Source organism: Hylobates moloch, unplaced genomic scaffold (genome assembly GCF_009828535.3).
Source record: "Hylobates moloch isolate HMO894 unplaced genomic scaffold, HMol_V3 SCAFFOLD_8, whole genome shotgun sequence".
Classification (NCBI taxonomy): domain Eukaryota; kingdom Metazoa; phylum Chordata; class Mammalia; order Primates; family Hylobatidae; genus Hylobates; species Hylobates moloch.
The window spans coordinates 55,298,647-55,323,624 of NW_026652283.1; the positions used below are offsets into that span (position 1 = coordinate 55,298,647).

The 24,978-nt window shown below is 47.5% G+C and overlaps 1 protein-coding gene across 12 annotated transcripts; it reads right to left on the reverse strand.

Annotated features, from left to right (window-relative positions):
* Positions 1 to 376: 376 nt before the first annotated feature.
* Positions 377 to 21,081, reverse strand: TEX35 (testis expressed 35). Of its 12 annotated transcripts, XM_058442887.1 has the most exons (12): positions 20,963 to 21,062; positions 20,349 to 20,414; positions 20,116 to 20,166; positions 19,424 to 19,492; positions 18,280 to 18,336; positions 17,521 to 17,580; positions 13,757 to 13,821; positions 13,319 to 13,520; positions 12,932 to 12,971; positions 8,731 to 8,831; positions 4,057 to 4,113; positions 2,559 to 2,702 (listed from the first exon to the last, which is right to left on the reverse strand). In XM_058442887.1, exons 1-12 carry the CDS (start codon positions 20,999 to 21,001, stop codon positions 2,676 to 2,678), a joined length of 834 nt encoding a protein of 277 aa, XP_058298870.1. In that variant the 5' UTR covers positions 21,002 to 21,062; the 3' UTR covers positions 2,559 to 2,675. The 12 variants fall into 12 exon arrangements, 11 of the variants coding, with proteins under 11 accessions (XP_058298870.1, XP_058298873.1, XP_032014975.1 ...); XR_009214555.1 differs by lacking the exons at positions 2,559 to 2,702; positions 4,057 to 4,113; positions 8,731 to 8,831 and adding exons at positions 377 to 483; positions 1,150 to 1,267 and having other exon boundaries at positions 12,928 to 12,971; positions 20,008 to 20,166; XM_058442890.1 differs by lacking the exons at positions 2,559 to 2,702; positions 8,731 to 8,831 and having other exon boundaries at positions 12,928 to 12,971; positions 20,008 to 20,166.
* Between the last annotated feature and the right edge of the window lie 3,897 nt (positions 21,082 to 24,978).

Here is a 24,978-nt window from a genome sequence, read left to right on the forward strand (position 1 = left end):
CTCAGCAGTTCTCTGGCTTCCAGCCTTTTCCCCAAACTGACCTTCTCTCTCTGGCCTCACCCAAGCACACATGCAGAATGACACTGAAGTCACTCAAAACTGCTAGAGATATTTACCCCTGATCTGCAAACCCCCTACTTGCCAATGATTTTTCCATCCCAGCCCCCAACTCTCAGAAGTTGCTCCTGCCAGCTTCTTTAAGAGACTGTGAGAGCGCCGCCCCCTACCTGCCCCTGCTGGTACTCAGGCCTTGCCTCCAAATTCTATCCTCAGCACAGTCTGAAATTGTCACTCCCCTCCAGCCCACTGCCTGGGAACTTACCAATTACAGGTTAATTTGGGTACTCATTAAAAGATGCAAACAGGCTGGGTGTAATGGCGCACACCTATAATCACAGCACTTTGGGAGACCAAGGTGGGAGGATCACTTGAGCTCACAAGGGGTTGGAGACTGGCCAGGGCAACATAGTGAGATCTCCGCCTCTACAATAAAAAATATTTTAAAATTAGCTGGGCATGTGCTTATAGCCCCAGCTACTCAGGAGGCTGAGGCAGGAGGATCACTTGAACCCAGGAGGTTGAGGCAGCAGTGAGCCATGATTGTTGTCACTGCATTCTAGCCAGGGCAACAGAGCAAGACCCCGTTTCACTCAAAAAAAAAAAAAAAAAAGATGTGCAAACGTCCCCGGGAGGGCTGGTCTGTCACAAATCAAGGTGCTTTCTTTTAACAGATTGAGCTCCTCCCAACACTGAGCTGGGAACAGCAGCAGCTGCAGACACTTGGCGGCTTTGGGGCACCTCACAGAATGCTGTGCTCTGCAGAGACAAGTCTCAGGTCCGGGTCTAGAAAGGGAAACAGGATGATGTCAAAACCAAACCTTTTATGGTTCAGTATTTTGTGTACACGAGGACCGGGTGCAGTGGCTTCGCCTGTAATCCTGAGCATTGGCTGAGGCTTGAGGCAGGAGGATCACTTGAGGCCAGGAGTTTGAGACCAGCCTGGACAACATAGTGAGACCCTGTTTCTACAAAAAGAATTAAAAATTAGCCAGTTATGTTGGCATGCACCTGTAGTCCCAACTACTCGGTATTTTTTTTTTTTTTTTTACTCAGGGGGAAAAATAATAAAATAATAATAAATATATATACCACGATGGGATTGAAACCCAGCTTCTTCTTCTCTCCAGTCCTCTCGCTCCTACTTGTCTCCCTTCCTTTCTCTCTCCTCTTCTTCACACTGTCCTTCCGCTATTCCTTTTCTCTGACCCTAAAACAGAAAATAGTCTCATTCCATTTTCTCTAAAGATATAAAACGGTTTTTTTTGGCGGGGCGGGGTGGGGCAGCTAGCCTTGGAATCTAACCATTGTCACAGCATCATTTTATGGAAAAACACTTCGCCCAGCCCTGTACCTGGCTCATTGCAGGTACTCAACAAATGCTAGTTAAGTAAATAAAGGAATGAATGGAAGTCCCTTTATTGTGAGTTCCAAATACCGCATTTGGGGTGTCCTTTTGGAACGGATCCCTCTGTGAGAGGCCACTGGCTTTCCTGTAGGCACAGATCAGCGGTGTCAGTCTTCCTGGGTCCCCTTGAAAATTCCAAAGAGGAAGCCATGGTAGGACCGCGTGGGACGCAGGGTCTAGACTCCTGGTCTGGTCTGATTTTCTTGTTTGCATCCTTGCCGCTTTTCCTTCCGGAGAGTTCAGTGGGCAGGGACTGGTGGGGCCACAGCGCCATCTGCTGGCGTGTTCTCACAGTCGACTTTTGCCTGCCCGAGCTTACACATAAAGCGCCCTTGGATTTGGAGGGCTTGGGGCAGGCTGAGAACGGGGATTTCTGGTTTTATTTCAGGCCCACTCCTTAGTGAATGCCAAGACCAAAGGTGGCTCCTGGTAATAAAATGAGTGTCAAGGTGGGCTCCCAGGCATTAACAACCTAGATGAGAGTAGGTTTTGTTTTTGTTTTAACAGCCTTCCTGGTCCAAGTGCCTGGGAAGTGTCAAGTGGAAATGGCTTCTTGCCCGGGCTCAGCGCTGTACGTCTGATGTCAAATTGGCTCTCTGCCTGCTTTTGAGAGGTGCAACCTGCTGCTCCCTAAGTGAACGGGGAGCGTTTTCTCCAACAGCCCTGTCCATGACCGGCCTGGCTCCCACACAGAGGCAGGGGCTGAGCCTTCCCTGATCAACACGAAATCTGGCCCTCCGACAGAGGCCTGTGGGCAGCTGAAGAGGAAGCCTAAAGCCTCACTACCTGCACCAGACCCTTTTCAGCCTTCTTTCAGGATTGCAACAGCAGATAGGGGAGCGCTCTCGGGTGGGGCGGGGGGCGGCAATGGCAGGGGAATGACCCCCAGGCTGTGGGCAGCCCCTTGTTCAGAGCAAGGCCCCCTGTTTTCCATACAGCAGATCCCACTGCTTGTAGTGGTGACTTTAGTGTGCCCTGGAAGGGCTCACCCGGGAAGTATTGTGAAAATGCAGATTCTGATTCAGTAGGTCTGGGGTAGAGCCTGAGATGCTGCATCTCCCACAAGCTCCCAGGCAGTGCTGATGCTGCCGGGCCGGGGACCACATCGAGAGAAGCCAGAGTGTCCAGGAAACAGGTTCTGAAGTCCGAATGCTAGGATTTGAATTTCAGCTCCGCCACTTATCCTGTGACCTCGGACAGATTACGTTCATTACCTTCTCTCTGAGTTTATTTCATTCTGTATAAAATGGCAAGAATAACAATTTCAATGGCTTCATAGAATGACAGAGGGACTTCACAGGGTTGTCATAAGTATAAAATGAAATAAATAGCCAGGCGTGGTGGCTCACGCCTATAATCCCAGCACTTTGAGAGGCCGAGGCAGGCAAATCACAAGGTCAGGAGTTCAAGACCAACCTGGCCAACATGGTGAAACCCTGTCTCCACTAAAAATACAAAAATCAGCCAGGTGTGTGGCGGGCGCCTGTAATCCCAGCTACTCGGGAGGCTGAGGCAGGAGAATCACTTGAACCCGGGAGGCGGAGGTTGCAGTGAGCTGAGATCACACCACTGCACTCCAGCCTGGGTGACAGAGCAAGACTCTGTCTCCAAAGAAAACAAAAATGAAATAAATAATATTAGAAAAGCTCTTAGCTCAGAACCCTCAGTGCCCAGTAGATGGTAAGTCTCTTGATGTCCACGTGGCCTTTCGACAGGTGCTTATCAATCTCCTGCTACGTGCCTGGCACTATTCTGGACCCTGGGATATGGCAGTGACAGAAACAAAATCTCCACACTCAAAAAGCTTAGATTCTCATAGAAAAAGACAGACAATAAACAAATAAGTAAACTGTATGGTATGTGAGTTGGTGACGAGTGTGCTGGAGAGAAAAATAAAGCAGAGAGTAAGAAAGATAAGGAATGCTGGGGCTGGGGGCCACTGAGAAGGTAACTTTGAGGCGAGGGAGCTGGCCGGCTGGAAGGCTGAGAATTCTAGTGGTGGTGGTGGCAGGGTGGTGAGAGGGGGTAGTGTTTGTAAGTGCAGAGGCCTTGAGGCAAGAGGGTATGTGTTGTGTTTGAAGAAAAACAAAGAAACCAGCATGGCTAGAAAGTGCGAGTGAAATACTGTACAGGGTTAGGGATGGGGAAGGAGCAGGGCGGATCCTGTAGGGCTTTGTGAACCATTGACTTTGCATTTTGCTCTGAGAGAAGTGGGAAAACACTGGAAAGTTCTGAGCTGAAGAGTGACATGTTCTAATTTATGTTTTTAAAGGACAGCTTCAGTTTGCTGAGACTAGACGGTGGCAAGTCAGGGTAGCACCGTTTGGGAAGGTGGGTGGGCAGCCCGTTGCCATGGAATTGGAGGATCTTCAGAGCTGCTGAGTTTAAGAGAGATGGATCTGGGCTCCAGTCAGAAGTGTTGGATGCCTGAGCCCATCCTCAGCCACCTTCTGGGCTGGCCTGTGGCCTGTGACCCGGGAGAAGGAATGTTGTGAGTGGGCACTGGGCCAGGGCTGTGGCAGTGATGGGATGGATGACACAGTCTGGCCTCCTCCTGGGCCTCCCCTCTTAATTGCTCCCAGATGACTCACCCTCATGTTTCTCTGATGACCGCATGCATCAAGGCCTGGGGCTGCCGCACCTGTTACCTGTGGGAGGGCTGGGGTGAGCCAACTGCCCCTCACTCTGTTGTCATTGGCCACCAGGTTGACAGGAGTGAGATGCTGTGTTACAAGGGACCCACCCCTGTCCTCTAGAATAGCCAGTCCTGATCCCCACACCACTCACGCTTTCCTATTGTTTGATTTCCTACCTCCTCTCAAAACAACTGTAGGTCATTTGTTTATTTTTTAAGGTAGATCAAATTCATTTTGTTGCAGGCCTGGACATGATAAGTGTCAGTCAATGTGTCAGGAAGCTGGGTCTGTGAATGGAAGGCCTTTGATCCAGGAAAGGCAACTCTGACCTCATGGTTACTGTCGACACAACAGTTTTTAAAAAATCTAATTCCTCCATATATACTCATTTAATTCTCACAACACTCCTATTAACTAGATGTTATCACCCCCACATTCTGGAGGAATATGCTGAGTCTCAGAGAGGCTAAGTAACGTGTCTGCAGCGTCCACCAATTTGTATCTGGATCCGGCTGGCTGTGACCTCTGAGCTCCTCCTATCTCACCTGTTATCTCTGAAAGACGTGCTGGCCCCAGATGGCCACAGGGCAAAGGGAGCAAAGTGCTGGGCCGGGAGCCAGAAAATGTGGGCTGTAGTCCTGGCCTGGCCACAGCGGAGGGCGCCTCGCCACACGCCTCTGGACCTCAAACCCCTCACCTGTAAATGGAAGAGAGTGATTGGACCATCTCCAAGATTTCTTCTGTGTTTGGTGATAACAGAAGCCCACTCTGCCTAAACAGGAATGGGTGATATAATCCAAGAGGCCAGGGGGTCCCTCAGAGCTGAGGTGGGAACTACAACTGGACCAAGAGGGCCTGGGACCCCGAGAGTGGCTCTTGCGGACCCCTCTCTGGATTGCACGGCCTTTCCCTCCACTCTTCCACTTCATTCTTCTCTGTGAACTGGTTTTCTTTTCCAACAGGTCAGCTTTTTCTGCGTCTTCAGCTAATGGTGGCAGATGGCAACCCAGCTCCCAGTTACATATCTTCAATTCTGGGGCCAACTGAGCTCTCACCAAATTCCAGTTCCAAATCCCCAGGGAAAGGAATCCAACTGGGCGAGCTGGGTTTGGCATCCACCCCGGTCCAGTCAACTGGCTCCTGATTATGTCCAGGAGGGCAGGGTCCCATGGCACAGAAGTAGGAGCCTGGGTCAGGGAGATGCCCGCCATGGCTCTGTACAGAGGACAGGAATAGTATCTTTAGGAAAAGAGACAAAGTTAAGTATCATTCTGTTCCAGAGGAGGTGACATTGAGACCTACAAAAAAAGCACAAGCTTGCCAATAAAGCTGCCCTGTGAACAGTGTCAGCAGGAACGTCTGGCGGTGGCTCCTTGCAGGTCTTTCCCCAGGGGCACAGGAAACAGCTTTTTGACAGCCAGGCAAGCCTGTCCCTGAAACACACACAGCTGTCCTATCACCTGTGAGTTGGGTGACATGGGACTGGGGCATGAGGGGGCTTGGGAAAGATCAAGGGATGGGGATGGCAGAGACCACTGCCACCAGTCCTCGGCACTGAATTAGAGCTGCAGCATCATTTCCATAAAGAAGTTAGTGCCTCAGCAGATCGTGGCAGCTCGGTTTCCCTGATGACTTTGCTTCTGTTCTTAAAACCGGCACCTACGTAGGCTGGGAGACAGCCTTGCTCATCCCGTCCACCAGCCTGGCACAGACACGGTGACGTATGTATATTTCCAGACATGATCTGGGATGGACACTGGATAGTATGGAGAATTTTCTTGGGATCGCCCCCAAACCTGCACAGTCCCAGAGGGCTCCATGTGACAGGAGACCCCTGTTGGCACCCCGGGACCCTCGGGGATGTCCACAGACCCAAGGCCACAGAGCCAAGAGGGCAGGAGTGGGTCAGGAGGGCCAACATGTGAATCCCTCAGGCTAGGCAGCAGAAGTTCAACCAAAAAATTCCTCCTCAGCCTCTGCCATGTGCAGGGTTCTGACCTCCATGCCGAGGATGAAGATGAAGACAGCACAAGCTCTGCCTCTAGAAACTGACCATCTGCACGGAGAGGAAAGACATATGCAGGTTGCAACAGTAAGATGGGAAACACCTCTACACGGCTGAGTGACCTATTCCTTGGGTCCCTGAGGAGCTGTTAGAGCAGAGGGCACTGCAGCAGGGATGATGGGAGACTCCTGGAGCTCAGAGAAGAAGGGGAGCAAAGGCAAGGACGTGGGAATGTGAAGGGCACATTTGGGACCCTAGAGTGTAGGGTTTACAGACAGGAACAGGGGGAGAAAAGGTGAAAAATAATATGGGAAATGCAAGGCCTTGAACAGCAGGCGAAAGAGTATGTCTGTTATCCCACCAGTAATCAGCCCTGGGGATGGTTTTTGAGCAAGAGGGTGAGTTGCAGAGTAAAGCAGTAGTTCGGGAGGAAATCTCTGGAAGCGGCGTGGACAATGGATTCCAGGCTGTGAGAAGAAACTCCTGGAGTCAAGAGGACTGGGTCAGAAGCTACTGGACATAGCTCAGGATCCAGACACTAAGAGCTTGGATTAGAGTGTGTATGGGAGGGGGAGAATTCAGGAATAAACATTTGAAATGGTTAAAGGCTCCATGGAACCCAGTTGCTCATTTGCTATGGGAGATGGAGAAGATGTGAAGCTTTAATGACTAACATGGTACCAAGGGCAGAAAAAGGGCATGCTCTCCACAGCCACGCAGCCATCAAGTGGCAGGGGCAGGGCATAATCGATGAATTCTACACAGTCTCCGCCCTTAAGGAACTCAACTCCTTTTTTTCATCCTCGGCTCTTCGGAAAAGGCCCTAAGAAGCCATCAAAGATATGTCATGGAGGAAGCCATCGAAGAGGAAAGAGGAAGCTTTGTAACAGGTACTTTACCTATATTCTCAGAAATCCTCAAAATCACCAAAGGAGCTCTGGGACCAGCTGCTCAGGGCAGGGGGCTGTGAGCTCCACAGCACTCCAGGTTTCCTCCAGGGATGCCTAGTCCAGGGCACCAAGTGGACGGGCAAACAGGCTGGTGAAAGCCCTGTGGGGGGATGAGGTCCAACCTTTGGCTGGAGATCAGCCTGTGCTCTAGCTGTCAGAGAACTGAGCAAGGACAAGGACTCCCACCAGCAAGTCAGGCAGAGAAGGGTTTGGGGACACAGGGAAGTTTGGTTTTGGCTGTGTTGAAGTTGACAGGATGATGAGGCCCTGAAACAACAGGTAGATCCAAGCTTGGGTGACAGGTCAGGGCTTGAGTCCAAGGCTTGGGGTCACCTGCCAGAGACCGTGATTTGAGGCCACTGTTCAAGTTCATGCTTCTTTTTTTTTTTGAGATGGAGTCTTGCTCTGTCCCCCAGGCTGGAGTGCGATGGTGCAATCTCAGCTCACCACAACCTCTGCCTCCTGGGTTTAAGCAATTCTCCTGCCTTAGCCTCCCGAGTAGCTGGGATTACAGGTGCCCACCACCACGCCTGGCTAATTTTTGTATTTTTGGTAGAGATGGGGTTTCTCCATGTTGGTCAGGCTGGTCTCAAACTCCTGACCTCAGGTGATCCACCCACCTCGGCCTCCCAAAATGCTGGGATTACAGTCGTGAGCCACCGCAGCCGGCCAAGTTCATGCTGCTTTAGAGCAAAGTTGACATTACTACCTCTTAAACAAATTTACATTCTCTCTCAACCAGTTTATCTGGGAGGAATAACAAGCTGCCTTATGAATACTGATGAGAAAGGAGGTGGGAGAGACATTTGATCATCAATCAAGTTATGATTATGAACACTCAATTACGAAAGAAACCTGAAGTCAGTGTTCCTGAACATGAAGAACAAGACCAGGGGTTGGGTTTTGGAGTCACACGGACTTTTTTTGTTCCAGCTCATTTGTCTTTTTGGCCATTAATAAATTAATCTAAACTCTAGATTCCAGAGCCAGTTTGATCTCTTTCAGGAGGCCCTGTGTCAATTTGGTTTCGACCTTCTGGTCCTGAGGGTTGATACTGAGTGCTACATACTCATTCACTGAGCAGTGTGTTAATTCTGGGGCTGCTGTGTTGAGCGAGACAGACTCAATTCTATCCTCCAACTCCAAGAAGGAAGTGAAGTACGTCCCTAGAAAAATGTCAAGTAATTCAGGGAAAAGCCTAGGGGTCATCCATGTTGAGAATGGAGGCAGATGCTGTGGTCTGAAAGTTTATGTCCCTCAGAACTTGTATGCTGAAACCTAACCTCCAAGGGGATGATGGATGGTATTAGAATTGGGGGACTGGGTCACGATGGCAGCACCCTCACGAACGGAATTAGTGCCTCTTATAAAAGAGAGACCTCTTGCCCCTTCTACCACGTGAAGACACATGAGAAGGTGCCATCTGTGAGCCAGGAAATGCCTGCATTAGAAACCAAATCTGCCGGTGCCTTGAGCTTGAACTTTACAGCCTGCAGGACTGTGAGAAATAAATCTCTGTAGTTTATAGGCCGCTCCATTTATGATATTTTGATACAGCAGCCCAAACTACTAAGACAGTGGAGGAAGAGTAACCAAGAGAGATACAAAAGAAGTTAGGGGTAGAAGAACAGGAGTCAAGGAAACCTGGGAATTCAAGGAAGATCGATTACTCACCAGCGTCAAAAGCAGGAACTCAATCAGAAGAACAAGAGCTGCAGAAGGGTCAATAGAATTGGCTGTCAGGAGGTGATCAGCTTCCTTTAGGGGAGCAGCTTCAAGAGAAAAGCAGGCAGAGGACAGGCGTTCAGGGCTAAGCAGAGTAGGCATGAGGAGGCAGGCGGGCCCTTTCGTACACTGCTCAGTGAAGAGGAAGCAGTGTAACCCACCAGGCACTGTGGACTAAGGAAAGTGTTTAAATATAGGGAAGAATGGACAGAGGGCAACTGGGAAAATGGCTTTTACATAGATTATTTTAAAGAACAATCGACTACCAACAGGAGAATAGAAAAATAGATTATGAGGTAGACACAAGATGGAAACTTCATTGCAGTTAAAAAATAATGAATTACTGCTATATACAACAATATGCAGGAGTTGTACAATTTTGAGCAAAATAATACATAACGTATTATTCCACTTATGTCAACTTTAAGAACAGGCAAAATAACACAAAATGGTAGAGATTAGAATAGTGGTAACCTGGATATGGGGCAGATGTGAGCTGGGAAGAGGGGATGGAAATGTTCTAGAACAATTCCAGTCATGTATCTGTATGTAAAAATTCATCAAGTTGTACATTTGTGTGCATAACCATATAAATCTCAATGTTTCAAGTCTTTAAAACAATGAACAGGAGATAGACACATTCTTATCTGTTGCTGAGTAACAACAAATTACCTCAAGACTTAGCAACTTAAAAACAACAAGCATTTATTATTTCATGGCTGCTGCAGGCCAGGTGTCCAGGAGAAGCTTAACTGAGTGGTTCTGGCTCAGGATCTTCTCAGGCTGTTGCAGGCAAGAGGTCAGCCAGGGTTACCATCATCTGAAAGCTCTACTGGGGCTGGAGGATTCACTTCCTGGTCAAATGGCTCACTCAAATGGCTATTGGCAGGAGGCCTCAGTTTCTTGCCATGTGGCCCTCTCCACAGGATTGCTTGGGTGTCCTTACAACATGGCAGCCGACTTCACCCAGAATGAGTGTCCGAGAGCGCAAGGTGGAAGCCATCATGTCTTCTATGACTTAACCTCAGAAGTAATACACATCACTTCTGCCATGTTCCATTCATTAGAAGCAAGTCACTCTGTCTAGCCCACACTTAAGAGGAGAGGAACTGGGTTCCTCTTGAAGGAAAGAGTATAAAAGGAGTATCAAAGAATTTGTGGGCCTAGTTTAAAACCACCACAGCACAGAACTGAATAGTGCAGTGTTCCCAAGTGTTTGGAGGCTTGGTAGTCAAGGGACAGGGTCTGGGAAGTCCCCTGTGGTGGGTAGAATAATGTCCTGCAAAGATGTCTATGTTCTAACTCCCTGAGCCTGTGAATATGTGATGTTACATGGAAAAGGGGAATTAGAGTTGCTAACTGGCTAACCTTAAAATAAAAAGATTATTCTGGATTATCTAGGTGGGCTCAATGTAATCACAAGGGTCCTTAAATGTGGAAGCAAGAGGCAGAAGAGTCGATGTCAGAGTGATGAGGCACAAGAAAGATCCCATGGCCATTGCTGGCCTTGAAGATGGGGAGGGACCGTCAGCCAAGGAAGGCAGGTGGCCTCCAGAAGCAGGGAAAGGCCGGGAAGCAGATTTTCCTCTAGAGCTTCCAGAAGGAATGCAGTTGTGCTGGCACCTTGATTTGAGCCCAGTAAGATCCATGTTAGGCCCATTTCTTGTTGTCTTAAGTCATTAAATTTGTGGTGATCTGTGACAGCAGCAATAGGGAACTAATACAGAGCTCTGCCCACCCTTCTTCTTTTCCCCATTTCTGATCCATTTCTGCTTTCATCACATGCTTATGATTATTGTACTTATTTCTACGTGGTCCACATTGTTATTCTGCATGTTTGCCATCTCACCTTTAAAGCTATAAGCTCCTTGCAAACAAGGCCTGCATGTGTTTTGAGTTTTGTTTTTTAAATGTTTATCTGAAGCACCAAATACATTGCTCATTAATTTGCAGCCATTAAGAACTTGACCCGGAGAAAAGGGAATCTTTGTACACTGTTGGTGGGAATGTAAATTAGTACAGCCACTATGGAGAACAGTTTGGAGGTTGCTCCTCAAAAAACTAAAAATTGAGCTACTATAGATCCAGCAGTCCCACTGCTGCGTATATACTTACAAGAAAGAAAATCAGCATATTGAAGAGATATCTGCACTCTCACATTTGTTGCATCACTGTTCACAATAGCCAAGATTCGGAAGCAACATAAGTGTCATCAACAGATGAATGAGGAAAATATCGTACACACACACAATTGAGTATTACTCAGCCATAAAAAGAAAGAACTCCTGTCATTTGCAACAATGTGGATGGAACTGGAAATCATTATGTTTAGTGAAATGAGCCAGGCACAGAAAGACAAACATCACATGTTCTCACTTATTTGTGGGATCTAAAAATGAAAACAATGAAACTCATGGATATAGAGTAGAAGGATGGTTACCAGAGGCTGGGAAGGGTAGTCGGGGGCTTGGGGCCGGTAGGGATGGTTAAGGGGTACAAAAATAGAATAAGTAAGACCTACTATTTGATAGCACAACAGGGTGACTACAGTCAATAACTGTACATTTTCAAATAACTTAGAGCGTAATTGGATTGTTTGTAACTCAAAGGATAAATGCTTGAAGGGATGGATACCCCATTCTCCATGGCGTGCTTATTTCACCTTGCATACCTTTGTCAAAACATCTCATGTACCCCATAAATATATACACCTACTATGAACCCACAAAATTAACCATAATAATAAAATTCCAAAAAAAAGAACTTGGCCAATTATTTATTAGATGGTAGAAGCAGCCAGCTTAGCAAAGAGATGAAACAAGGAGGAACTGGTGTGAAATAAAATATGAGATCCCATCATTCCTCCTCCTTCAAATTGAAGCCAAAGAATCACACCCAGGGCAGGACAATTTCTGCAATACCGTTTGCTCTGTGTCTTCTTCACTCTCATTTCAAGCTGGCAGTTAAGTTTCACCTTCCCTCAGTCTGGGACTTTGAGGCAGGCACAGCGTGGCCCACAGAAGGTTGGGTGGTCACTGGCTCCTCTCCACCTTTGTAAAGGCCTGAGGGCTCTGAAGGAATGTTCCCTTTGGTGGTGGAGGGAGGGAGAGGAAACCTTCAAGGGGGTGAGAAGGGTGGATCCCCAGAACCCAAGAAAGCTACCCAGTTCCTATGAGCAGCAGGGACCTGAGTCCTGCTTGGTGACAAGACCTCAGAGGGGTGCGGTGCAGGCAGAACTCGAGGCCGAGGGGTTCCCTGCATCACCCAAGACACCTGGGCCCCACGCACAGGTGGAAGCTGATTATGTGGAGGGAGCGGGCGGGCCAGGCAGCAAGGTCTCTCTTGAGACCACACAGACTGATGTCCGCTATCATCAGGGGCCCTCCCCATGCTCTGACCTGGGACCTTTGCAGACCCAGGTGGAATGGAGGGAGGTGGTGGTTGGGAGGACCCTAAGATGACTAAGATGGAATTTCCCACCAATCCATCAGGAAGCAGGGGGAAGGGCTGGAGTCTGAAATACACTGATATAGAACCAAAAAGAATCGACCTCCACACCCTCAAGTTTTGGACTGGTACTCAAAACCATGACATCCCCTTTGGCTTTGAATGAAGGTTTTTAATCTCCAATGGAGGCCTGGGGTCGGGTTGGTATTTAAGAGGACAAGAAGCCCTGACTGTGCATCTTAAGGAGCTGGGAGGTGATGAACCGGAACTGCTGGTAGGTTCTGCAGCTGCGCTAGGTTGGAAACACATATTTGATGTCACCGGGGTTGAGGTACAGATAAATCAGCAGGCAGCTCCAGAAGCCAAGGGTGAAAAGGGTGCCCAGACTTGGTGTGACTATTTCCCCCTGGATGGGGAGAAAGGGCAGGACCTGAGGCAAGGTCAGTTCCGCCGCTGGTGGTGCACCCTCCCCGACGTGGGAGCCCCGGGCAGTAGCCTCTGGGCTGGGTGACCCAAGTCCTCCTTCCTGGTGCCACATCCTCTACGACTGAGCGTGCTGGGTGGCAGCGTCTGCTAACAGTCCCTACTCCCGGCACAACCTCAGGAGGAGTGTGATATGAATGCGGCTGGGAGAACATGGCCTTGGGGACAACAAGGCACCTGACCGAGAAAAGGCACATCTTGTATGGATCTACTTACCCGTGATTGTAGTTGTTCTTTAGAGCACACAACAAACATTTCTCCTGCAGAGGACAGAAACGGCCCAAGAAAGATCAGTTTTCCCTGGTCCAAGAAAGGCAGCCTGCTAGGCACTTCATCTGCCCTTGCTAAAGGGAAGGACAGAATAAGAGGGTGGAGCTGGCGGGTAGGCGCATCCAGGGTCAAGTCCTGCATGGGCACAGCTAAGGAGGCTCCACAGGCCTAGAAGGCAAGGCAGGTCAGGGAGGGCGCAGGCTCGGGCGGCACCCAGAAGTCAGCAGCGGGCGGACCTGTCCCTTCACTATGATACAGCACAAGCTCGGGGAAGTCACCAGGGAGCAGGAGCCAGGGGTCTGGCACCAGTGCTGGGCTCGGGCAGGGCTTCACTTACGCAGCAGGTCCCGCACTGATGAAGGGGATCCAGTGAGCCCTGTTTTGTTTTTTGTGGTGTCATCGTCTTCTTGTGAAGAGCACAGGGTGCTCCATCGGCTCCACCGGCTCCATCCATTTGCTTGGGCCTGAGCTGTGGTTCTCTGTGAGTCTTTCCCATCAGCCTGAGTTCCTGCTGCTCCTTTGGTGCTCTTCTAAGGGGACTGGGGGAGGAGGGCCAGGGAGGGGCAGAGAGTTGGGGAGACATTTTCCAACATGACAAGGAGATAACCAGTACACGGGTGGCTGTGGGAGGCCTTGACTCCAAGTCACAGGGGCAGTAGGAGCAAAGACAACTCCTCCAAGAGTCTGGGTGTCCTCTGAACCCCAAAGGGATCCAACAAAGGGAAGGGAGCAGACCCTTTAGGGATGAGGAGAGACAAGTGCAGGTTACACTTACAGCTTATAGTTCTTCTGTGTATTTATTAAAATGTCCATCTTCTCATCCATATCTTTCTGCATTTCCTTCAAGAGAGAATTCAGAACTAGCATCTTCATTTTGAAGGACTTTGGAAATACCTTCCTCCCGCCTCTCTGCAAACCATTCTGCGTCTTACTTCCTCAAGAATCCTCGCTAGACTTGGGTGAGGTGGCTTTTGGAGTGTCCATGACATGTACAGCTTCTCCCCTTCCTCATCCCCCTTCCCCGATGAGACGAAAGCACAGGCAGAGACATTAGGGGACTTTTCCGAAGTCTCTGGGTGAGCCAGAGGCCAGCTACTGTTTTATCTGATCTCACACTTTGGATAAAACCAATGCTTGCCTTGGTTTGATGCCTATAAAATGATGGAACCAAGAAGACCAATCTTGTGACCCCAAAGACACTTTGACTGCAATGTTTTGACCCTTGCCATGCACCCAGATCCTGCGTATTTGTGTTTGCTTCATCTTTTACCTAATTCCTGGCAAAGATGGTCAACAACAAGTAAAACTGACAGCAGCTAAAGGGATACATCACATGGATTATTCACTCAGAACAGAAAGAATAATAAAATCTTGACAAAGTTTTGATCTATAAAATGTGACCTGGGTAAACTGAATGGAAATACTGGACATGAGAAAAATTCTAAGATGGTAGAAGCTGTAACTGACAATATTTGTTACAGAGAAAAACAGGTTTGGGTTGTCATAAAATAGAAATAAAAACAATTTATTCCAATAAAATAATTTTCATTAAAAATGAAAGATTTGGTACAGTTTAATTGATGTACTATAGAAAATTGATTAAGAAATTACACTGTCTGCATAGAGATGATTTCATAAAATACCTTCTTGAAAAGCATTTTTAAATGTTAGTACAAATTTGAATAAAATATTTGTATTCATAGAGTCAAAATATCCTTGAAGTCAATGTCTCCTAGGTCCAAAACATCAAAGTCAAAATGTCCCATATTCTTACACCTTTCACCAACACGTACCCCTTCAAAATCATCATGTGCCAAGCTGATTTCATTTTCCCAAGCTAGCTCTATCGCCCCACTGTCATTGTCATTGTCACCACTTTCTTTAAATCATCCAGATTAAAATTTGGTGTTATCACGGACGCTTGCCTCTCGAGACTTCAGTCTCCATATTGAATCAGTCACCAGGAACTGTTATTTTTCCTTCGGTGCATCTTTCAGATTTATCTTGTCCTTCTTTCCCTACACCTGGTCCAGCTGTGGTGTTCCTGCTGCCAGACATCTCCACCTGCTCCCCAGGCCCCACCCAGGCCGCCTTGCAAACAAACACCTGCCGGGCTAAGCTTTTTGAAGTGCTCCTCCCAGAATGTTCTTTGATTAAGAATCTCCAGAGGCCTCTTGCTGCTCACAGAACCAAGTCCTAGCTTGTCCGCATGTCTTTCGAAAGCCATCATTACCTACAGCCTTTGTGCCCAGTCATTTTTTTTTCCCTCACAGTTTCCCCCAGTGGTCCTACACTTCATGACTGATCCCCGTGCTGACCACCATATACAACATGCTCCTCCTGCCTCCTGCCCTGCTTAAGCTGTTCCCCTGCCTGAAATCACCTCCTTTGTGCCTTTCCATACCCAGCCTCCCCACCAACAAAACACTTACTTTGTTTGGATTTTAACAGAGAAATAATTAATGCATGCCCTTTGTAGAAAATTTGGACAATACAGAGGGATATAAAAGTATGAATATTCTCATCCAGAAATAACTGCTATGAACCCCTTTGGTATATTTCTTTCCAGTCTTTCGTCTATATATTTACTTATTTTTTTTAACCTAGCTGAGATCAGCCTATGTATATTACTTGTATCTTGCTTTTTTAGTGCTTATTATAAATATTCTTTCTAAACATTGTCTTTAATAGTCCCTAACTTTTGTTATATAAATATTTCATAATTTATTTGGCCATTCCCCTACTGTTGAAAATTGAGGTTGTTTCCAAATTTTTATTATTACAAATAATCCTGTCATGAACATCTTTTTATGTATACCCATGATGGCATTTCTGATTATTCTCATAGGTTAAATTCTGAGAAGTGAAATTGATAAATCAAGAGGTTGATTTTTTTATATCTATTGTCTAACAATGTTCCAGTTTTGTACAAATTTGCACTGTAATCAACAGTATAAGAGCATTTATGTCTTATACTATAATTGTCATAAATTAAAATTTTGCTTGAGTGTAACAATAATTGATTGTTCATTTGCATGTATTTAATTATGAGGTCAGGTCTTTGTTAATATGTTTATTGCTTTTTAGTAATATTCTCTTCTGTGGATTGCCTATTCACACTCTTGTCTATTTTCCTACTTAGTTCTTATTGATTTATGTGAACTTTATATGTTATGGATAAAAACCTTTTTTCTGTGCTTATATTTGTGGAAAAATGTTCCCCCAAACTGCTTTTATAATTCTGTAAATGTAAGTGATTTTTCTGTCATAATTCTTTTTAAAAAATCTTACATAGTTAAATACATCAATATTTCCTGTGTAACTTCTTCCATTGTATTTATATTTAGAACTTCTATTTACATATTTACTTAACATTTCTTCTTATTGGTTTTTATTATTTAAAATCACTTCATAGACTATTTAACTTTACAGTGTTAACTGGCTTAAGTTTTTTCTTCATATAGTCAAGCAATGTTTCTAATATTACTACCTAATCCTTTCCTTCTCACTGACATCAAAAAATCACCTTTATCATATTGTAAATTCTATAGAGCTGTGGTTCTCAACCTTGAGTATACACTGGAATCACCTGGGCAACTAAAAACCACTGGCATCTGGACCTCATTCTAAGAGCTTCTGACTTAACCATTATGAGGTGTAGCCTGGATGGGGAGGGTGTAGGGGAAAGGCTTTCCAGGTGATTCTAATGTGCAGCCACGGTTAGTAACTGCTGCTAAAGTGTTTAGGACCTGGTTCTCATCCACAGGCAAACATCTGAATCAAAACGGAGATTTAAGCAACTCCGGCCCACCCTGGAGATTTGTATTCAGTTTCCCTGGGAAAGGGTCTAAGTAAATGGAGTTTTAACATTCTCACAACTGATTCTCATTACATCCCAGGCAGAGAGGCTGTTGAGGCGTTATCTATCTGATTTCATTCATGTGTTTGATTATCCTTGGGCTGATTTAATAACTTTGTTTTTATCGTGAATTTTAGTATCTGGTAAGGCTAATGTCCCCTTACAACACTTGAAAAATGGGTAGCTATTTGCCTTTGCCAGTTTATGCCTCTCAATCTTTCCCCTGGGAACTTGTCTAAACTACAAGGGCCCAGCACCATCTGAACATGAGCCCAGGGTCTGTTCTATTAGTGTTCCGGGCGATTCTGAAACACACCACATGTTGTCAATCACTGCTCTAGAATCTAGATCATCCTAGTAATTTTTTGAGTTAAGAAAGAATCTTACTGGGCTCTTGATGAGATTTGCATTAAGCTGCCGAAGCAGTCTTCAAGACTCAACTTGAGACTCACTTTCTCTGTAAGGACTTCGCTGCTTACTCCAACCCGCATTCATTTCTCACACCTCTAAGCCCCTAACTAGCAAACAACGAATTAATTATTTGGCTTGCAATTCTTTCTTGCAATGGAATTTGGGACTACTAGTAGATAATAAGCTCCTGGAGGGCAGGGTCTGCTGGTGTTTCTTCCACAGTTTCCAGTACGGTACTGGCCTGTGGAAGGCACTCAAGTAATGCTTACCTTCATAATTTTCACAAATTCATGAAGTTTATCAAAATCCTTGTCCATTAGCTCCTTTATCTAACAGGGAAGAAAGGCATGGCTTGACAAAGCACACAGCATGTTATTGAGGTCAGTTGTGGCATCTTTGGGGCATTTTAGGCAAAGGGCAGCATCTGCTCCTCTGGCATGGACTAATAATGGCCTGTTAGAGCCACTTTCTTCTCAAGGAGTCTGTGAAGGGACTAGGGTGCAAGCACCATCAAGTCACTACAACCACCAGCCTTGGCACGGCTTAGATCTGGCTACTGCAAGACTGCATGTGGAGCCTGGACCACAGCTTCAATTACACTTTCTTGCTTGATTATTTGCTTTTTTCCTAAGGATGCTACAGGTGATTGGTTGGTTGTATCATAGAAATGAGAGGTTTCCTGCTTTGCAACTTGCTCAGGGGAGGCGAATAAGGAAGACGGTGTTGGTCCCTGACTTCTCCTAAATTCAAATTCCAAATCAGCCCGTCTCACTCAGCTTCATCACTAAGGTGGCATCACCCACCCTTATCAAAGAGACACTTTAGGGAGTCCTCAGTCACTCAAAAACTGGGTTTAGGCATCAAACAAGTAAGAAGTGAATAACCTAATACTGAAGTGCTCTGGGTATTAGGACTGAGTTACATTTTTCCATGCAATTCCTGCTTTCCTTCACTATTCAAACTTAAGGATTGCATTTTTCCTGAAGCTACACTTTTCCTCCGTGATATGGAAGGCCTCATCTTGTTACCTGTTTTATCTCCTCCATTTTCTCCTTGAGCTCTTCTCTCACTTCCCTGAGTTCATTCTGAGGAAATAAAATGGAGAAGAGAAGGAGGAAAGAAATATCTAGGATGGAGGGGAAACCATCAACAGGAGGAAAGGAAAGATCCTGGGGCACTGTCAGAGAAAAGCTTCCAATAGGGAGGAAAGAAAGGATGTTGTGGAGACAATAGGATAGACCAGGTGCACTGGCTCACACCTGTAATCCCAGCACTTTGGGAGGCCAAGGAGGGAGGATCGCTTGAAACAAGGAGTTTGAAACCAGCCTGGGCGACATAGCGAGACCCCCCACCCCCATCTCAAAATTAATTAATTTATGTTTTAAAAAGACTGTAAGATAGTGGGACCTACAGGCATCATGTGTCTCTGCCAAAAAATGCACAGCCTGAATCTCATCATGAGGAATCCAACAGACAAAGCCAAATTGAGGGTTATCCCACAACATAAGTGATCTGTAATCTGTAAAAATGTCAATGTGCCCAGACCAGGTACAGTGGCTCAAACCTGTAATCCCAGCACTTCGGGAGGCCAAGGCGGACAGATGAGCTGAGGTCAGGAGTTCGAAATCAATATGGTGAAAGCCTGTGTCTACTAAAAATACAAAAATTAGCCGGGCATGGTGGTGCGTGCCTATAGTCCCAGATACTCGGGAGGCTGAGGCAGGAGAATTGCTTGAACCTGGGAGTTGGAGGTTGCAGTGAGCCTAGATCGTGCCACTGCACTCCAGCCTGGGCGACAGAGGGAGACCTTGTCTCAAAAAATAAAATAAAAATAAATAAATGTCAGTGTCCCCAAAGACAAAGAACTGTTCTGTTCCAGATTATAGAAAAGACACCTGGTAATTCAAGGCAATGTGTGATCCTGGATCAGACCCCAGACCAGAAAACGTCTCCTTTCTGTTGTTATGAAATACATGCATGAGACAACTGGTGAAATTAGAACAAGGGCTATAGATGAGTGTTGCCTGTGTGTTAACTTCTGGATTTTGATAATTGCACTGTGCCTGTGTAAGAGGATATTCTTGTATTTAGGAAACAGGCACTGAGGATTTGGGGAAAACTTACACTCAAATGGTTTGGAATATAGACATGCCTCTGAGTTCACGCACTCACCTTTAGGTCCTGTGTCACTCCTGCTTTGGTAAACCGCCCTTCTTGTTTAACTGCTTTGTAATCAAATGTCTGTGGATTGAAACAGGAACACAGACTTTTGGGAATTGCAGATGGGAGGTGGAAGTGCAGAGGCAGAAAAGAGATCCTCCTGTGTTTCTGTTCCTCCCTTAGGGCTAGGGCAAGAGGAAAGCTGGTGGCCCCACCTGTGCAGAAGGTTCCTCTATCCTCCTCCCTCTTTCAGCTCATCTCGTCCCACTCCCCTGCTGGCCATGGGGCCTCAGCTCCTTTTGTCCCTTGAACAGCCAGGCTCATTCCCACCTTGGGCCTCAGTGCATGCTGCCTCCTCTGCCTAGAAGGCTCTTACTCTGCCTTTGCAAGGCCAGGGTCTCGTCCGTCAGCTCTCAGCTCAAAGGAAGGCCTTTCCCGACCACCCGCTCTACGGCAGCCACTCAGCCATGTCTCCCTGTCTTGATTCCCAGCGGAGCAGGTAACGCTGACGAATGAGTCCTTGTTCGTTTACGTATCTGATTGGTTACAGTGTGAAGTTCTATGAGAGCAAGAACTCTCAGTGCATCCCCCAGCACCTGGGACAAATCTTGGCCACTAGGATCAGCAAATGACCCCTGACTCCAGGTCGCTTCCCCATGGATCTCAGGCCTGGCTGCTGGCATGGCCTCAAAAGAGCTTCTTACTTTGGTCGGCTCTGGCTTCGATTCTAGGCAAACTGCCTTGTAGTTCTTGCTCTGCAAAAAGAGGAGGCTGGGATTCAGGCTGGCAGGCGTCAGGATTGGGGAGGAGAACATCTGGCCCTTGCACGGGAACCCTGCCCCCCGCCCCCCACAACCATGCAACCCTGCCTGTCCAACTGGCTTGAGCTCAGGCTCACAGACCCCGCAGCACCCAGGTCCGATTCCTGACAACTCACATCTTGTCGTGCTGTCCTCTTCCTATGGGCGTGTGTCCGCCTATTTGGCAGGCAGCCCTCTCCCTGCTGGAGGGGCCAGCGTGGAGAAAGCACTTTAGGATAACTAGAAGCAAGTCCTGGAAGTATTGTTTCCGGAGCAAGGGCTTTGGCCATAGGCAGATTTGCACTCTAATCTCAGCTGACCTCTCTACTAGCTCTGTCATTTTGGGTGAGTTGCTTAGCCTCTCTGAGCCCCCATTTCCTCATCTATAAAATCGAGGTGATGATTATATTTATCTAACAAGGTTATTCTGAGCCTTAGCCCTGCTGGTTAGATGCGGGCCTGGCAGGCCTGGCATGGGCCATGGAACCGTGAGTGGTCTTGGAGTAGGGAGTGCTCCCTCGGCAGTGCTCCTCATCCCCAGAAGGAGGCAGCAGAGGCCTCTTTCCGTCCCACCCCAAGGCCAGGGATTAATCTCACACCCCTTCCAGACTGAGAGGCTGCTTTATGCTCAGCACAGAGAAAGAAAAACCAGAGATTCATGGGAGCGTTCTCTGTATCCCCTGCCCCACCACCATCTCCATTCAGTAGGAGCTCAGAGAGGACCCACACTGTCCAGCAAAGTCTCTTTTACCAGATGTGTTTTCTTCAATTCTGCCCTCTTGGCCAACATGATGGAGGAGGCCAGGGTGTTCTTCAACTCCCCACAACAGCCCCCAGGACCAGGCCACTGTCCTAGGCAACTTACAGGTCAAGGTGAGGGCAGGGCGACCACCCCTTTGTGTACGGAAGAGCTGAGGTCACAATGCCAGGACCCACATGGTGGTCCAGGGTGTCACCACAGCTTCAGGCCTGGGGGGCTTCGGCCACTGAGATGAGGGGCTCAGGCCAGGTTTCAGAGTCCCACCAGGCCTCCCTCTTGCAGCAGAAGGAAAGTCCACACTGAGGAGGACCACGGCCTGCTACGGCCAAAGTGCAAGGCACACGTCAGAAGCAGTGGCTCCTTCTGCAGCAGGACTCACCTACTGACTCAGAGGGACATCCTGCAGGGACAGCCAGCTCCTCCTCTGAGCGCACAGCCCATGTCCTCTGCTGTGCACTCCTCACGCGAATGGACCCCACCTCGGACCGGAAGCCACCTTGGGTTGGAGGATGCCATGAAGTCTCTCTGGTTCAACGTGCATGCACCGTCTTACTTAACCTGAGTTACTCTGTATGAGGTGGGGTAGCCAATCTCAGCAGGATGGTTTCTGATGCCTCTGACCTCACACTGCCCCTGTCCCACAACCACCCCCAGACCCCTGCCCACCTAAAAATTCTCTTTTCCTAGTTCTTCTATCATCCTGGAAGAGGGTTGGGACAAGAAGCTAAAGATAAGAAGCTTTGGGGGCAAATAAAGAAGAATATAAAGAAAAGGCCATTCTGAGGGTAGCCATAGTTTGTGCTAAAGTAGACAGTCAGAGGAACACGGCACCCCATGGGATAAAAAATCACTGGGGATCTGGGTTGGTGAAATTGATTTCTCTTTTCCTCTTATCACTGGGCATTCACTTCCTTCTTCCCTCTCATTTCAACTGCTAGTTGCACGGAAAAGGCCAGCATGGACATCTGAGGACAGACAGCACAGGAGTACAGGAACTAATGCAAATTGCATGTGAATGACATCCCCACACAGGCCACTACTGATCACACTCACCCTCCTGTTACACACACCTGCTTGGGACTATCCTTCCTGGAGGCCGCTGGAACTTCTGGAGCCACCTGCAGCACTTCTGATGCATTTCCTAGGTGGTGATTTCCCAGCCCCGACGCTGGTGACAGCTGTGGGTATTACTCCACCACAGCCAGAGCCGAATGTGTCTGCCACTGCATCAGGGGAAGGAGAGGGAGTTGGGGGTGGTCACCAGCTTCCCAGGCCTCACTTTCCCCACTTATAAATGAGCGGCTGGAACTTTTAAGTTTCCTTGGACCATTTAATTCAGCCCTCCCAGATCTGATGGCCTCGTGGTAGGAATGCCCTTCCTCCAAGGGAATTACAGTGAAAACAACTGACTCCATCTCAACATCCCCCAGCCCCATGAAAATGGGCCCCACCTCCTTCTGCTAATTTTGGCTTGGGGCCCTCCTGGACCTGCAGCAGAGCTTCCCTTGCTTGGCTGAGCAGTTGTTAAATGAGCTGCCTTCTAGCCAAGCATAGCACATGAGCCCACTGGCTTATCTATTAGGAAAGAATGTCTAAGAGAAATCAGGGTCTCAATGAAAACCGCACTATAAAGTAAAAAATTATCTGTGTATATATACACAAGCACACACGGTATTATCACCTGGGCAGAATTTTAACTACAGAGCTCTCAAACATTGCACACCATCGTTTTATAAATATGTTCTGGAGGGGCTGGGGGAATCCATGTGGTGAACCTGAATAATGATTATTTATTTATGAAGAGACAGGATCTTGCTCTTTCTCCCGGGCTGGAGTGCAGTGGTATGATCATGGATCATTGCAGTCTCGAACTCCTGGGCTCAAGCAATTCTCTTGCCTCGGCATCCTGTGTAGCTGGGACCACAGGCATGCGCCACCCCACTCCTGGCTAATTTTTAAAATTTTTTGTAGAGACAAGGTCTCGCTATGTTGCCCAAGCTGGTCTCGAACTCCTGAGCTCAAGGGATCCTCCTACCTCAGCCTCCCAGAGTGCTAGGATTGCAAGCATGAGCCACCACGCCCAGGCTGAATCATGATTCTTATATTCTTTTAAGAAGCTTTGGCACCTGCAAGAGAAACGAGGTTGAAGCAGTGTTGCAGTGTTGGTATTGCTGTGGTGTAACTTTGTTCTAGGTAAGCCATAGGACATTCTTATTTGAAGAATGCCCGACACGCTTTTCCTAATCTCCCTTCAGAGCAAAACCTATCTGTACCAGGGCAAGCCCACTGCTGCTCCATCAGAGTTTGGGGAAAAAGGAATATTCACAACAGACAGAAAGAAGCAGCCACCTGTCTCTGTTCTCCAAGTTGATATCATTTGGGTTTCATTTTCTTTATAAGGGTCCTGCTTTTTTTTCAGTTTTATGGATACAGTGTTGTGTGGGAGGCTAGGGTTGGGGGGAATTTTAAAATGGTCTTAAGCCTCTGAGCTTGGCCTCTTGTGATTCTGGGTCTGGCCCATGATGAGGTCCAGGCCCAGCCACTCCCCGCGTCAAGGCCCAGAGAACATGAAGAGAACGTCACGTGTGCCAAGGGGCCTATTTGACCACTGGGGGCCCAATGTTCTAAAGTCCTTTGATTAGGGTGGAACGTTTCACAAGACCCAGAATCCCACAGGCTTTGCTGTCCAGTCAAACTCAAACAGACACGGCTCAATACGTGTGACCTAGGCGACTCACACTTAGGATGCCCTGGCTGTTTACGTCCAAACGGACTGCAGCATCTGGGTGGCTGCCCTCAGCCAGAGACGATCTCTGGCTCGCAGCCCCAAGAGAACCTCTCACATGACATTTTTAGAGATCTCACATGATTGATTCCTGTGTCAACCTACTTGACTGATGTATAGACACCTAGGAAAGCTTTACTCGGTGCAGGGTAGAGATAGCTTTTATCATTGACACACTGATTACTATGCAATTTCTGATCATTTTTATCATAGTGTATCAGATCTTGGCTAGAATCATAATCCTATTATGTCGTTTCTTTGGAAAACTTATATCCAGTTTTTATCATATGAACTTCCCAGTACCTCTATTTCAGCAACAAAACATAACAATCTGAAGAGATCGTTGTAAATCTCTGGCTATTTCAATACAGCCAATGACAAGTGAAAAGTCTGAGCAAATGTATTGTGGAAGGATCTTCTCCTCTGTAAGTTCACCATGACAGGCACATGCTTGCCAGGGCCTCCCGAGACCCAGGGGAACCCGCTACTCTTCCCACAACCAACCATCACAGGGCACCTGCCGTGTGAGATAAAGCCAACACTGCCAGCCAGCAGAGGCTCTCCCTGCTACTGCCAAACAGGGCTCCTGAGGCCTCCTTACTTAGCCGGTTCCCTTTACCCTGTTTGGATGGAACCCAAATAGAGTACAGCGGTGATTTCACGCCTGCCTCTCTCAGCTTCCCTGCTGGAAGGTGCTCTGCAGTTGCAATTCCCTCCCCTAATAGCCTCCTCTCCACCTCTGACAGCTTCAAATTCCCATCCATCACTGAAACAATCAAACTGAATGGCACAGTAGCCTCTTAGGGCTGGCCTTGTTGGGGGACTATGCTTCACACGGGGTCCATGGAGAGCGGAACGTCTCAGATGGGAGGGCTTCTTGGGTTAGTCCTGAGAATAGCCCTCGTCTCTCCCACTCACATTCCTTTGGCTGGAATATAATCACAAGGCCATATCTCACTGCAAAAGAGGCTGGGAAATATGGCCAGGTTTCTCCCAAGAATAAGAGGAGACAGGCTTATGGGGCAGGCAGATAACCTCTGCTATCCTTTCCTGACACATTTCACCTTCCTTATTCCACTCTAACAGGTCTCCTCATAAGAAAACTTGATTTCGATTTCTTCCACTCTTAGGGTAAAAGGGAGGTAGCTTACAAGGACCAAAATCCATGAAGCCAGTAGCTGGGTGTGATGGTGCATGCCTGTGGTCCCAGCTACTTTAGAGG